The sequence below is a fragment of the Cetorhinus maximus genome, chromosome 2 (genome assembly GCF_964194155.1).
Source record: "Cetorhinus maximus chromosome 2, sCetMax3.hap1.1, whole genome shotgun sequence".
Classification (NCBI taxonomy): Eukaryota; Metazoa; Chordata; class Chondrichthyes; order Lamniformes; family Cetorhinidae; genus Cetorhinus; species Cetorhinus maximus.
The window spans coordinates 135632684-135649242 of record NC_135880.1 but is presented as its reverse complement, the minus strand read 5'-3'; the positions used below and the strand labels follow the sequence as shown (position 1 = coordinate 135649242).

At 39.1% G+C, this 16559-nt stretch overlaps 1 protein-coding gene across 3 annotated transcripts in view; it reads right to left on the bottom strand.

Annotated features, from left to right (window-relative positions):
- The window catches only part of melk (maternal embryonic leucine zipper kinase), a 119165-nt gene that overhangs the window by 13772 nt on the left and 88834 nt on the right, over nt 1-16559 (bottom strand). For 2 of the 3 annotated variants that reach the window (XM_078569821.1, XM_078569827.1), the window contains exons 13-16: nt 12473-12601; nt 11028-11262; nt 9008-9104; nt 3764-3932 (exon numbers count right to left, since the gene is read on the bottom strand). In XM_078569821.1, coding sequence (XP_078425947.1) covers nt 3764-3932; nt 9008-9104; nt 11028-11262; nt 12473-12601 — 630 coding nt within the window. The remainder of the gene's footprint in view (nt 1-3763; nt 3933-9007; nt 9105-11027; nt 11263-12472; nt 12602-16559) is intronic. The other variant, XM_078569832.1, reaches the window with a different exon arrangement.

Sequence of the window (16559 nt, the reverse complement as noted above, 5' to 3'; positions counted from 1 at the left end):
CACTTTGGACTTTCTTCCCAGTAAAACAGCCTGGACTCCCCTTTAATCTAACACTCAAGCCACCCAGGCTGTCAGAATTCAGAACAGGTCACATGACCCCCCATTTTACCCTAAAGGCAGAGTTCCAAACATAAAAAATTTATAAAACCTTGCATTATTAACAATATTTTAGAAATTTTCTACAAATTAGAATTTCAAAACAAAATCTACAAAGCAGACATTTCATGGTATTCCATGATCAGGTAAATGTTAGAATTTAGTGCACTAACAACTAAAAACAATGTTACAGGTTTAGTAATACTTTGCATATAATGGGAATATTTTTATAGTCAGAAATTTCATTGACTTCTAATAGAATAGAAGGACAAATTAGTGGCAATTTTAGATCCCAAGATGTCAGTTTCATTAGGCATGCACATTTGTTAACCCCACACAATTGCACTTGCGTTTCCATAAATTGCATTAGTGTTCCCTATCCAAAGTGTATCAGTTAGTATAAACTATATATCAGAATAGGTAACTCAGCCAACTAACTGGGTTTGATGCTTTAAGTGAATTATTTAACACAATTTGCTTCAAATAATACAATCCAACACTTTGTTTGCTTCTCTAATCCCAGTTGCAGCGATAAGCATGTTTCTAATAGGGATTCCTATCTTGAAAGAAATAATTTTTTTTGAAGGTTACAGTTAGAAAAAAACTTCCTGTCAAGGTTTAAGCCATGGAAGCATAGAGGGCAATGGAAGTGCTGGGAATGGAGAACAAAGGGATAAAGCTGGGACAAATTTAGATGCGAATGCTGTGATGGCAAAGAATGCCTAGGTGAGGCAGAGAGAAGCTACAGGTTTGGCCAGGATGGGTGTGCAAGTGGATCGAGAGTAACAGTGATGACAAAGTAATAGCATTTTAATATCAGCTGCAGAGATGGTCATGGGTGCATGGTTTGATGCAGGAATTCAGTTCAGAGAATCACATGGGAGAGGTCCAGCCAGCTGGGAAAATTGTACTGATGGGTGGGGGTGGTGGCGAGTGGGCAGTGTTGGGGAAGTTTTAAGCATGAGGCAGTACCAAGAGTCCAACAAAGGTGCTGGGGAGACAGGGTCCAGAAAGAGGTTCCTAGGGTAGTCTAACCTTTTCCATCCTTAAGACATATACAAGAAAGTTTCTTTAAATAAAAGTTTCAAAATAAAATGCACAGAATGCAACTTCATATCATTTCAGGATAAGGTAAGTAATTGTAATTTTATGTAATGGTTAAAGGTCATTGTTCTTGAGGTATACAAAGAAGTGGCTGGCAGCTCCAAATGTCTGGGTGTGGTCAAGGAGTTGGGAGCATGACCAGTGTCAAAATGGAGTCCAATTTATGCAGTACTGAGCTGGATTACTGAACAGTTAGATGTAGAACCCTGGAGGATTGAAAGGTCGACAGAGGTCTGTGAAAAGTGCCAAGGTGAGATAGAATAAAGAGCATCAGCAGCTTGCAACGAGGGGCACTCATGCGGAGTACAGCAAAAAATAGCCTAGATTGTTAAGGCCACCACAGCAACATTTCAGGCTGGAAGGGACAGGAAGGGGGAGTTGGATAAACACTGGTTAGGCAGTGCAAATGCTGCAGATTTGAAACTTTGTTTAGGATTCTAGACAATGAAATGACAGAGTCACTGGTAACAACCCTTGATTAGAAACATATCACTCTCTCAACTCTTCTTTCCTTTATTTTATAATTTAATCTGAATTTATATCAATAATTGTTCGTTGTTAATTGTTGAAAAAACTAACAGCCTACTAGGTGGACTCCCGTTCTTGATTGTTATTTATTGACCCATGCCGAAAAGAATGTCAGTGGGTGTTGGGTGAGGACCCAATTGGCTTCTGGTTCAATACCCCAGTTGTCCAAAGGCTGGCCAATTCATTCATGTGGCTCACACATGAATGGGCAGCTGGGAAAGACTCTGGAGGACTGCCATTCAACCATACTTCGGGTTTAGTGACTGTTTTCAGGAGACGCATCGAGAGAATTAGAGTTTTTTTTAGGGTTAAGTTTGCAAACTAAGTATTTGTTCATATAATAATCTAAAGAATATTCTGGATCATCTTCCCTACCAAAGACTTCAATCATTGCTGACAAATATTCAGCAATTTTCTCTTGGTTTGAGATCCTTATTTCAGCAAATTCCCTAAAATGTAATGTTTTGAATCACTTAAAAAATATACACATCAGATTTGAAAATTTCAGAATTGAATGTGCTGACATTTTCTACTTTCAGTTTAGAATTCATAGGTTCACAGAAGAAGCAGATAATATAACCTAATTTAACTCCAGGATATGTGGTAGTTGAATTTTATCACTCTCCATATAGAAGTCCAGAGTCTTAAGAACTGAATGTCATTAACCTGGTAGATCAAAGTTCAGTAAATTCCTTTATTCAACCATTTTTCCATGGCACAGGACAAAATTTATCTGATTATAGCATATTTGGAAAAAAAATTACCTTTTGCTTTACATTCTATACTCATGTTTTTCAATTCATAGAAACACTGGAAGTTTCACAGCTTTTGAACATAGCACAATGAAAGCTTCTAATCTATGATGTACCATAAGCTAATCAGGAGGTAATTCAAATATTTGATTCAGCACTATATAAAAATTTGAAGTTTTGGAAAAGTAGAGTTTTAGCAACCATTGTCACATCCTCAACAGCAAATAAAAGTTCCCTAACCAACCAGCTCTTTAGTGATAGGAACTTAACTGGCGACAAATTGCCAAAATGGACAATGTTAATATGCACAATAGCTTGCAAGTGCCTTGAATGTAGGAAAAAAGCTGATGAAAAGCTGAGAAAAATGAATACCAAGCCAAAGGAAGGATTAAGAGCGGTAACCAAAAAGCTGGTAGAAAATTAATTTTAAGGAGGGTCTCAAAGAAAGTAAGTGAAAAGGCAGACAGGTTGAAGAGAAATTAAGTTGCATTTGTAAATCGCCTTTTATGTTCTCAGGTGGATGAAGATGAAATGATGAAAGTGAAGGTAGGCAATCTTCGTAACAGAGAGGTTATGGAATCAGAGACTCAGCTTGGGTCAAACGATATGTCAAGGTGTATGGTGCAGCCAGTCTGGTTCGGCCAGAGGCAGTAGCCTGGGAGTTAGTGCACTGGAGTTTGTAGCAGAGCCTGTAGTTACCAGCTTTGGTCTTTCCAATGTTTAGCTGGAGAAGTTAAAGATCATCCAAAACTAGATCTCACAGAAGCAGTCTCGCTGCAAAGAGGCAGTGGAGGGGTTGAGAGAAGGGATGGTGTAGAGCTGGGAATCAGTGTGCACACAGAAGCAGATCAATATCTGCGCATGAGGTCACCAAGCATAAATAGTCACATGAAGAAAAGGGGGCCAAAGAGGGTTCCCCAAGGGATCGACTTGATGGTGCAGGGGTGGAAAAGGCTATTTATGGCTATAACTGAATAATAAGATTAAGGCAAAGGCAGTCCCACGGAGCTGGGCAACAGTCATGCTGGAGGAGGATTTCAAAGGCTGCACACACTCTCAAAATGGAGGTGGAGAAGAGAAGAGAAAGAGAATAATGCACTACCACCACAGTTGGAGTATGTCATTCTTGACTTTGCTCACATGTAGCTCAAAACTGCTCTCAAGTATAAGTTGTCAAATGATATTTGAGATAGTAGCCACAATAGAGTACATTAAACATAGTTGACTTTATTCTTTAAATATTACATTTAAATGAATTAATCATATTAACGCTAAAAACTAACCTTGATTCTTCTTGGTCCATCTTTAAAGGGATTTTTCCGCTTGCTGGGCGTTAACATTGTGATCATCTTGTCCAAGCCCCGTTCTAAACTTCCAAACACCTTGGCTCCTTTTTTCTTCTGGCTACTTTCGCCATTAGCCTGATTTAAATCCATGTCCAATGAACGGGTCCTGTAAATGCAAACACTCAAAAAGCTCTTATCCTATAATGGAAGTGGCCTCATTCATTAGAAAAAAATGCAAGATAGAAATATAATATTGCAAATATTGGACAAATTACATTTCATAAAATACTCTGGGGGGGCTTGCGTTAATATACAACAGGCGTGGAATGATGTTGCCTAATCAAGCTCATCAAGGGCTCTTGAACGGCTTTATGACAGCGACTGCACGTCATCTGATCAATTGTTTTTGAACATGCATAATGGCCACTAAATAGGAGACCTGCATATCTTATTCTGTTTTCATAAATTATTTGGAGTTAGAAATCACAAGTACAATGGCTACATTTTTAGATAACACAAAGCTAATGAAAGTGGTAGACTCCAAAGCTGAACTGGATAAGCTACAGGAGGATTTGAATATATTTGGAAAATAGGCAGACAGGTGGCAGATGAAATTCAATGGATAGAAATGCAAAGTGCCTTAATAGGGACAAAAAATTCAGAAAGGGACTATTATTTAAATAGAAAGAAAATAATGTACATATTAAAGGAAAGGGATCTGAATGTCCTGGTTGACAATAAATTGAAGCTATTACAACAATGCTGAGAGGCAAGGAGTAAGAAAATCAGAGCTTGAGCTGAAATAATGAGGTAATCCTATACAAAAAGGATATGCAGCTGTTGCGGGTACAGAAGAGATCAAGCAGAATAACTGAGGGGATGAAGGGATTGTATTATGAAGAATCATATAAACTGGCAATATTCTAACTAGAAAAGTGAAACTTTAGACACACTTATGATTGCTGTTTTTAGGATTCTAGAAGGGATGAGATAATGTAGATGACAAGCTATCTCACAATGTCCAGAAGGAACCAGAGGACACAGCCTGCACTAGAGGAGGGTAAATTTAAAACTAATTTATGCAGAAATATTAATTCAGCGATTGGTCATGGAACAGGCTCACTAGGGAAATGGTGGAAGCAGAGTTTTGATTAAAATTTGATGGATTTCTTTCAGAAAATAATATTTTGGGATACAGTACATGATTAATTTGAGACCCCCCTCCAAGGCCAAGATATCCTTCCTGAGGTGTGATGCCCAGAACTGAACACAGTAATCAAAATGGACTTGAACAAGAGTTCTGTGCATAGCTTCCAACCCCTTTGTATTCCAGCTGTCTTGAGATAAAGGTCAGCATTTCATTAGCCTTTGTAATTATATCTTGTACCTCTCTATGAGCTTTTAGTGATTTCTATACTTGGGCCCCCAAAAGCTCTTTTATACATAGTCCCTAGCTTCTCATCATTTAGAAAATATTTTGATCTAGTTTGGGTCCAAATTGACAGAAGTGGGGAACTGAGGAAGGAAAACTACGACCCAGAAGCAGTGTGTAAAATTGCTCATGAATGCACAGCTGATTCTAAGCTTTTTAAAAAAAGAGTAATGCTTTTATTTTCAGTTCAAGCGATGACTTCTAGTTTTTGCAGATGCCATTTGACAGTGATTGGAGAATAGATGCAAATTGTCGGAGCTTGATAAGATTTCAGTCTTCTGCTCTAGGTCTCAAACCTTCAAACTGCAGTTAACAACCAATGTCTTACCAGGAATTGCATTTACTTTAGTAATATGCTGTTCATAGTTACAAGACCTATTCATTGTCAGATACATGCTACAATCCCACAGCAACAGAATCAGACGTCACAAAGATTCCCTTTTCAAAAGCCAATGATATATCCTCATTACCTAGTTTCCAGATTATATTTGTGTTGATCCCTTCATTTGGAGCATTGAGTGGGTGCTCAAACATTCAAATAAAGTAAGGATGTAAGCATGACAAAGGTCATGGTAATAGGGTACAGAAAAACTGATTTTGAGGCGCTGAGACTAGAACTTGGGAAAATAAAGCGGGCAACAATATTGGCAAACAATGTAGAACGGCAATGGAAAATATTTAAAACAATGTTGAACAGGGTCCAAAAACAAGAACAAACTAATGAGACACCATGAATGAGTAAAGGGGCCAGAATTTTTCGCTCGTCAGGGCTTGGTGGGAGGGGGTGGGGACGGTTGGGAAGCTGACTGCTGCCCGCGATCGGCTCCGGATCGCGAGCAGCAGCGATGAGCACTACCTGTGCGGGCGGGGGGAGGAGGGAGAGCGGCCCTTGCGCGCAACGAAGACAGTAAGAATGAAAAAAAAAAACATGTCCCCTCACGTGACTCTGTTGCAGGAGCTGGGACAGTTAATGTTTATTTGCTTTAGGAAACCTCATCCCGCTTATGGATGAGGTTTCCAAAAAAACAAAGGCCGCTTGGCCTTTTCACCTGCCCGCCAACCGTAAGGTTGGATGGGCAGCATAAATTTGATTTTAATGAGCTTGTTAATGGCCTTACGAGGCCTTTCAATTATCGGTGGGTGCACAGCCAAACAAAATATCGCGCGAGTGTGCGATGAGGTCAGGACTCACACCCGACGTCATCGTGTGTCATATTACGCTCGGGCATGCCAGGCATGCACCTACACGCTGAACGTAAAATTCTGGCCAGGGAAAAGTTGAGGGTAAGAAAAGGGACATACACTAAGTACATGAACAGCAGAGGAGTGCAAGAAAAAGGAGAACACAAAGAGATAAGGAGAAAAGACAAAAACACAATGCAGAAGGCAAAGAAGAACTATGAAATCAAATTATCAGGCAACATAAAACAAGAGTCAAAAATTCTACAAGCATAAGAAAGGAAGGAAATTCAAATTGGGAATAGAGTCATTAAGGGACAGTCAGGATGAAAATCAGATAGAAATAGCAAAACAGCTGGAATATTAAATTATTTTGCTTCAGTATTTACCAGGAGGATCAAATGGATATGAAATTAGAAATGATATAACCACATTTAAAATGAGGAGAAATATTAAATATTAGGAAATGCTAAAACCCCTGGGTCTGGACAGTTTGCACCCCCGCATTCTAAAATACTCTAAAGAGACAATACAGGCACTATTACACATATTTAATAATTTATTAGAGAAAGCTGTAATGCCAGAGAACCGTGGATAGCTAATGCTATTCTTATTTCTAAGAAGGGAAACAAAATATGTCCAGGGAACTTTGGACTAGTCAGTTTAACATTAGTAGTAGCAAAATAATAGAATCCCTAGAAATCAAAAATGTTATATTGAAGTCAACATGGATTTCAAAAGGAAAAGTCCTGCTTAACCAACTTCATTGAATGCTTTAAAGAGGTAACAGATAGTAGGCAAGTATAATGTAATGGATGTAATTTATTTAGATTTCTAAAAGGCTTTTGAAAAGGTGCCACAATCAACTAACAAATAAGGTCAGAGAATGTGGAGTCAGGGGAGAAGTAGCAGAATGGATAACTGGTTGGAAGTTAGGAAGCAGAGAATACAGGTAAAGGGTAGCTGTTCAGAGTGGCCAAAGGTGAAAGTGGTGTCCCACAATGATCAGTGCCAAGACCGCTGTTGTTCATAATTTATATCAATGATTAAGACTTTGAAAATCTAAAACACAATTTCTAAATTTGCAGATGACACCAAATTGAGAGGGACAGTCAACACTGAAGAGGTCTGCAATAAATTACAAGACAACATTAATAAACTTGCAGTATGGGCATCAAAGTGTAAGTTAATTTCAGAGTTAAGCGTGAAGTATGACATTTTAGTAAGAAAAATGAGAAGTTGATGTTACTTAAAAAATAAGAATCTAAATGAGGTACAGGAACAAAGCGATCTGGGAGAATGAATACACAAATCACTAGGAGTTGTGACCTAGGTTTATCACACTACAGCAAAAGCAAATCACGCATTAGGGTTTATTTCTAGATGGTTAGAAAAGCAATGCTAAATTTGTATCGAACCTGGGTTTAGACCATACTTGGAATAATGTATACAGTTCTGGTCACCGTATTACTTAAAAAAATGATGCAAATGTATTGGAGAGGGTGCAAAGATTTGTAAGGATGATACCAGAACTGAGGTTATAGTCATTAAGAAAGTTTGAACAGACTGGGTCTCTTTCCTTTTGAAAAGACAAGGCCAAGAAGTGACATAATAGAGGTCTTTATCATGAAAGGTTTTGACAGAGTAGACACAGAATGTGTTTCCACTTGTGAGGAAGAACAAAACTAGAGGCTATCAACATAAGATTGCATCTTATAGTAGTGACATACTTATAGTGGTTTAATGTAGTGATACATTCCAAGGTGCTTCATAGGAGTGTTACTAAAAGAAATTTGATACTGAGCTACATAAGGAGATATTAGGGCCAAAGAGCAAAAGCTTAGTTAAAAAGTTAGGTTCTAAGGAGTGTTTTAAAGGAGGAGAGAAAAAGAGGAAGAAAGGTGGAGACGTTTAGGAAGCGATTTCCAGACCTTAGGGCCCTGGTAGCTGAAGGCATGGCCACCAATGAAGAAGTGATTAAACTCAGCAATGTTCAAGGAGGTCAAAAGCAGAGGAGCGCAGGTATCTGAGGTTTAAAGGGCTAGAGGAGATTAGAGATAGGGAGGGGTGAGGGATTTGAGAACAAGGACAAGAACAAGAACTTTAAAGTTGAGGTATTGCTTAAACTGGGGCCAACGTAGGTCAGTGAGCACGGGGGATGATGACTGAACGGGTAGGAGTTTTGAATTACCTCAAGTTTACAAGGGGTAGAATGTGGGAGACTGGCCAGGAGTGCATTGAAATAATCAAATCTAGAGGTAGATTCAAAGGCATGATTGAGGGTTTCAGCAGCATTTGAGCCGAGACCAAGACAAGGTCAGGTAATGTTATGGAGGCCGGAATGTGTAGTCTTAGCAATGTTGTGGATGTGTGGTTGAAAACTCATCTTGGGTGAAATACGACACCAAAGTTGCGAACAGTCTGGCATTCCATTAAAATTAGACACAGCAGATAGCAGTGAAACTGCTATTTTCACTGCCCTGCATGACACAACTTGTATGGCATGTGGTGGGATGGGATACAAGAAACATAACAGAAAATAATTCTAGATTAAGGAAATACTGTAAGAGCTTGTCCAATAACTATAAGAATAACTTGGTGCTCACTTCTGTATCAATTCAGCTACTTACCGTCTTTCTGGACTAAATGATGTGGCTGTTAGTTCTTCTGAGAAAAGCTGATTTGTATCGCGCTTTATAGGCGTCTCCTTGTTGCAGCTGATCATGGCTGTCAGTTAAAACAATGAGAAGAGAAAGAAGTTAAACCTGACATTGTCTTATTTTCTAGCATTTACTTCAAAATCGGCTTGACTTTCAATGGTTTGCATCGAAGTTTAGCAGTCTTACAAAAAACAAATTTAGTCAGCAATTGAGTTCCAATATAAGTCAGGACTGGAGAACATATAATGTTTTTCTGTGAAATGGATATGTAAGCATTTAATATTAGCCAGAAAGCAATCTTTGCACTACTTAAGCAAAACATTGATCTATTTTTAAGTGAACGCAATATTTTTCAACATTACAGTTGTGCAATTTTACTCTGCATGCCAAATTGAAAAGGTAGTTGGAAGGCAATGCAAATTTGGGGCTGTAGGATAATTATGAATGGAGAGCGATAAGTAGGCAAGGAAACCGAGGAGTTAGAAGTGTTCTAATACTCTTGATTTTTGTTCATTCAAGTGTGAATCTTCTCACAAAAGGAACTCAAGATTCTCTCTATACTTGCTTGAAGTTTGAAACACACAAATGGTCTGAAGTAGTATAACTAACTTATATATTTTTTCCCCATATGATGCAAGATGTCTGATCCCACAAAAACATTATATTAACTAAGACTTCCCATATATTTATGGGCACCTAAATGGTCCAAGCCCATCCTATTTTTCACCAATCAGCCCTGCTGACTTGACTGCTCAGCATCCCTCAATTACTTCTCTGTCAATACACTAGCAATTATCACCAAAATCCAATTGTACCATCTTCAACTTATTCTGCAATTCACTTCTTAACTCAATCTTATTTTTAAACTAGTCTTTCATGAGGTTTGAATAATGTGTTGGGATCAATTGACGTTTAAGATTATATCTCCTTGAAGTATCCTCTTTTCCAAAGAAAATATTCCCAACCTCCCTAGTAATTCATCAAAACTTACATTCCTGACATCTGAAATCATCTGTTACTTTATTCTGCAGTTTAAGAGCAATAATGCCCTCATCATTAGATGATCATAATTAGAGAGCCCCAGATCTAGGATAGAAGATAACTGCTATGTTCACTACTTGTAGTGAAATCACATGTTCATGAATGTTTTACAATTTTGTTACAAGTAGCAACTGCAGGAAATCCACCAACACCACCCCCAGTGCCCCTGGATCTGACTAATACATTATAAACCAAAAACACAACTTCTTTCATACACTCATCTATTCATGTAATTTGGTATCATATCTGGCTTTTCTGCATCCAAGAAGTGCTAACGGTTTGATAGCTTTACATACAATAATTCCTAGATCATCTTCCTAATTGGCATGGTATTCATGCCAATGTTCTCTTGAATAACAGTTTTTTTTTAGTCCCGTCCTTCCATGCTAAATTTGTTTCTGCTTATCCCTGCTTGGCTGCTCCTGTAAAGTAGGTTCCATTGACTAATGGGATTCAGCACTCCCAGTTTGAGGCCAACTTGGGGTGGGGGGAGGGGGGTGTGGAGAAATTATTATTGGCTGTATGTACTGCAAACATACAGTAGGGTTAGGCACCTCTTGATCAACCTCTTGAGTGATTAACAGAACATGATCAGAAGTGATAAAGGTTACCATGAATTGGTTTTAATGGAGAAGGCAACTCAGATCAAAATGTGACCTGAATTCCAGGTCAACTCACTTTACTGTTATTTTGTATAATCTGTGTGCTAGGCAACTGTCGCAAAATGGAGATACAACATTAAGGGCAAGCTTTTGATTGCGATATTGGACCTGAAGGTATATTCTGACATTAAATGGTTTACCTGTTAATAGTAGTTATGCTGTCAAAATTAGAACCATGATATTCTTCTTCAGTTGAAAAATAGTGACAATCTAGCTATGCAGGAGGCTTAAATCTCTTGCAATCTACAGATATGAAAATCTAAGATTTAACAACTAACAAAAGTTACCTTTACAATGAATATCTGCATTTTCTTTGGGATTGAACAGACTTTTCTTTTCATAGCTTTTCTTAACAACTGGTGTTTTGGCTTCAGGCTGCGCGAAGTGATCGTCGGTTTTCACATTCATTTTTACCAGCTTTTTATTTTCTTTGTTTTCAGATTTCTTTGAAGCAATTTTTTGTTTACCTAGAGATCGTAAATTATCTTCTGAAGAATCTTTAAGTGATCTACATCTTGCTCGCTGAAGTACAAAGATAAAGTTTATTTTTCAGAAAGAAAGTTTAGTCATTGGCAGCATTTTCTCTGAGGAAACCCAATGGCTGCAAAGAATGGATTGGAGTGGAATAATATGAAACATTGGCATACTACCGTACAGTACTAGATTTAACAAGGCGACATGGCACACAAGACACAAAGACCCCTCCTTTAATAAATACATGCAGCAGCTGAATGTTCCCCAACTAATTTAATAGGCTCCATTTTCTAGGTTGCAATGATGTAACAATTGAAACAATGGGTTTTCACATTGGTCATTCCAACAGGACTGATGTTATTGGGGTTCAAGCCAAAAAAAAAGTTTTAAAAGTTCACCATTTTAAAAGAAAATAATTTCAACATGAATCTGTACAGACTACTTAAGGACGTCACTACAAACACACACACACCATTTTTCTGATTAAAAAAGGGGTGATGGACAAATGTGCCAGAGATTGAAAGAATAACAATAGTGGCAGTAAAATGTTATCAAACTGGCAGATGTTTTGCATTGTTTGAATTATATGAATGCTTCATATATCACTCTCTCTCTATAAGTTGTGGGGAAACGTATGCCAAACAAGCAAATTGGCAGATGTTGCACGTGGTATCTGGTTTCCACTTTTCAAATAAAGCCACAGCTAAATAGAAACTAGCGAATTATTTAATATTAACCGTAATAATACTATGCAGGATTGAAACTATGGTGATTATAATGTACAAAAATTGAGGACAACCACTGAAGGTAGTCAATCTTCCTTTGTTCTGCCATCTTTTGCGTGTGGTAGCAGCCCAAAATAATGCATGTTTAAGATGTGCAGGCCCGATAACACCAGCTTCCAGGACCAATCTTCTGGGGGAACATATTGCAGTTGAATCTAGACAGCAATGTTTAGTAAATGTGTGAAGATTGCTCAAATGTGATTGTATTGTGTATATTGTCCAAGGGTGTGAACATTTTCCATCTTATAAATTGACAAGACAGGATTGCGTCATCTTTTTAGGAACTAAAACTGATTGGAGTAATGTGCATAATATATATGACTCAAGTCCTATTGTTAAAAGGTAGAACAAATGTAAGAAAGAGGTAGTATGGTGTTTGATTTTTCGTAAAGTGTAGTAGTTCTGAAGTGCAAGTAGTTTTGGCAAAGTAATACAACACTTCATTAAAAAAAACTAGAAAAAATTCTGCAAACCTCTGCAACTTGGGGCGTGACTGCAAAATACAGATCCTCAGAGATGGCATAATCATCCGGGAATTCCACTGATCTGCACACATAGTGGTCATTATCTTCCGTATTTTCAAAATTTACATTCGTCTTGGACTGGTAGAACAATTAGAGCTTAAGTTTGCTTCAAAGTATAAAGATTAAACAGTAATAACACAGAAACAGTTTAACATTTTCATCTTCTTCAAAAATACATTTGAAGGATTCACTTCAAACCCACATTATGAAACAACCATTTTCAAATCTAGCTTTTGTAATTCCTACATCAACAGCATAAACATTGACTATTGCTGAAAAAAGTGACATGTTGAAGATGATGATGATAATAATAATAATGATATTATTAAGTAGAAGACACTAATAGCATTCCTAAAATACTAAATAATAATGGGGCAAAAGGATCGGGGGGGGGAATAAATACACTAACTATCACTGGAGAAAAAGTACTAGGGAAACTAATGGGGCTAAAGGCTGATAAGTCACCTGGGCCTGAGGGGTTGCATCCTAGGATACTAAAGGAAATAGCTACAGCGATAGTGGATGCAGTGGTAGTAATCTTTCAAGAATCCTCAGACCCTGGAAAAGTCCCAGAGGACTGGAAAATTGTCAATGTAACACCCTTATTCAAAAAAGGGAAGGAAACAAAAAAAACAGGTAACTATAGGCCAGTTAGCTTAACATCTGTCATTGGGAAATGTTGGAGTCTATTATAAAGGATGTAATAGCAGAGCATTTAGAAATACATAATCTAATCAAGCAGAGTCGGCATGGCTTCATGAAGGGGAAATCATGCCTGACAAATTTATTAGAATTCTTTGAGGAGCTAACAAGAAGGATAAAAGGGGAACCAGTAGATGTAATATATGCGATTTCCAAAAGGCGTTCGATAAGGTACCACACATAAGGCTACTTAATAAGAGCCCATGGTGTTGGGGGTAGTATATTAGCATGGATAGAGGACTGGCTAATTAATAGATGGCAGAGTTGGGATACAGTGGGCATTTCAGAATGGCAACCTGTAACAAGTGGAGTGCCACAGGGATCAGTGCTTGGGCCACAATTATTTACAATATATATTAATGACTTGGATGAAAGAAATGAATGCACTGTCGCCAAGTTTGCAGATGACATAAAATTAGTTGGGAAGGCAAGTGGTGAGGATGACACAAAGATTCTACAGAGGGATATAGACAGGTTAAGTGAGTGGGCAAAAATGTGGCAGACGGAATATAATGTGGGAAAGTGTGAGGTTATGCACTTTGGAAAGAAGAATAGAGGAGCTGAATATTATTTAAATGGAGAAAGACTGAAGAGAGCTGCAGCACAGAGGGATTTGGGGTCATTGTGCATGAATCCAAAAAAAGCTAGCATACAAGTTGAGCAGGTAATAGGTAAGGCAAATGGAATGTTGGCCTTTATTTCAAAGGGAATGGAGTATAAAAATAGGGAAGTCTTGTTAAAACTATACAAGGCGCTGGTTAGACCACACCTAGAATACTGTGAACAGTTTTGGTCCTCTTATCTAAGTAAAGATGTACTGGCATTGGAAGCAGTCCAGAGAAGATTCACTAGGTTGATCCCAGGGATGGAGGGATTTTCTTATGAGGAGAGGTTGAGTCAGTTGGGCCTGTACTCATTTGAGTTTAGAAGAATGAAAGGCGACCTTATTGAAACATATAAGATTCTTAGGGGGCTTGACAGGGTAGATGCTGAGAGGTTGTTTCCCCTTGTGGGAGAGTCTAGGACCAGAGGGCATAATCTCAGAGTAAGGGGGTGCCCATTTAAAACAGAGATGAGGGGGAATTTCTTCTCTCATAGGGTAGTGAATCTGTGGAATTCTTTACCGCAGAGGGCTGTAGAGGCTGGGTCATTAAGTATATTCAAGGCTGAGATAGACAGATTTTTAATTAATAAGGGAATCAAGGGTTATGGGGAAAAGGCAGGAAAGTGGAGTTGAGGATTTTCAGATCAGCCATGATCTCATTGAATGGCAGGGCAGACTTGATGGGCTGAATGGCCTACTTCTGCTCCTATGCCTTATGGTCTTTTTGTCTGGCACTCATCAGGACACTTCGCAAAAACACCAACATCAGGGGAAAACAACAATTTATACTGTATGAGAAGAGTGCTGATTAGTTGGAAAGTGGACCCTGATTGGTAGAGGCGTTGCCATGGAGAATGCACCAATTGATGGTGACTGACAGTTCACTGCCAAGCATTGCTTGAAATTTAAACCAGGCAGCTTGACCCTGATTAGTCAAGGCATTTCCCTGAAGAATGAGTCAGTGAATGGTTATCACTTATTTTGTTTAGCTGAAACAGGCGCAATGTGTGTACATGTTCTTTCTGTCTGCAAAAAACAGGGCCCTGCGTATTAATATAAGTAGCTTCCAGTGCATGCAAATACACCATACCACCGACAATCTTAAATTGGTTGTCAACGTAATTCTTAGCACACATGGTTATTTAGCAACTGTTGTTCAATTGCAGAATCACATCTAATTTTGGACACTTTTGAGTTTTGTAAGCACGGGCTTGTTCGGTACAGTCTGTACCTTGCTCATCGCAAACAGCTGTTGGGACATGATGTTTGACATGATCCGCCAGTCTTTGGGATGTGCATTTACATAGCTAGCATCACACCGGCACTGAAATTCATATACCACATTACTCATTTGTGTGATAGGCAGAACATCTTTTTGGCATGACGGCAGCATCAGGTTAGTGGCGAATACCACTTGTGTTGCTACTGCTTAGTAGCAGTGTGAAACAGCTAGCCTCACCTGTTGCTCAAATTTTTGAGATACCTTGCTGTTCCAGGGAAATCTGAGGTAGACAGAGCAATTTTCAGGGCCGAAAGTAATGGCCTTAGGCCCGTTCATGAGTTTGCCGCAGGATGCCTTTGATGTACCCTATTTCAGCATCAATCTTGCATGATGAGCAAATGGCTCAGGCCCTATTTACAAGGTAGCCGATAAACCAATCTTATAGCGTGTGGAACTGTGAGAATCCCAACGCATATATTGACAAGTGAAGGTAGGCATGCAGTAGACCGTGCTAGAAAATCCCTTGCCAGATTTCTCAACAAGTACGTCAGGAAGGGGAGTTAATTTGACGGCTCCATTTCAAAGGTGAATTTGAGTACAGGATGGAGCCCATTAAGACATAAGGAGATGATTACATGCAACTGCGGATTTAAATTTACCAAACATATCATCCACATATTGGAAATATGCAAGGGGCAGGAGGTTAAGTGTCATTCCATCGAAGACACGTTTCTCATGGAACTCAACAAAGATGTTTGCAAGAGCTGGGCCTAGAGGGGATCCCACCACCTTCCCACCTCCTCCCAGATTAAGTCCTTGTTGGGAAAGCTTGTAGGCAGCCTTCCCACTGTGCCACCAATTAAGGCCCTTAAAGGGAAATTAATGCCCAATAAGGGCCTCTACCCACCACTGCTGGTATTAACCCATTGGCAGGTGGGCCTGTTGCCATGTGGGGAGCACAACATCCAAACTGTGGGGGTTTCTTGTGGTGTACCAGGGAAGAGTCTGCTGAGAACCATCACCTGCCCTTGCTGCTGAATCCCCTCTTCCACAACCCTCACCCTGCAAAACCCTTCCCGCCACCACTCACCTCTGACCTCAGTCAGTCCATGATCATGGGCCTCTGGTGGATGTCATTCTGCCAGGTGGCTCTGCTGAGCAAGAGCTGCCAGCCTCTGATTGGTCAGCAGATTTCAGCAGGTGGGAATTCCCACCCCCAAGGGTATTAATCGAGTGCAAGGCCCGCCGGAGGCCTGTTAATTGCCTGACTGACTTGTAATTTGGCAGGCCTTCCAAAAAGGAGGCAGCATGGGTCTCCCTCCTATGATGGGATGACGACAAGATCTCATAGGTAATAAATTGAAGATTTGTATTCCATTCTTCCAAAATGTAATATCCTGCTCCATGAAGGATGGCACAACCCAGATATTAATCCATTAATTTCACTCTCTAGTTAATCCCCCAGAAAAATTGAAGTAGTAAAAACAGCAGCTAAGTTTTCTGATTGG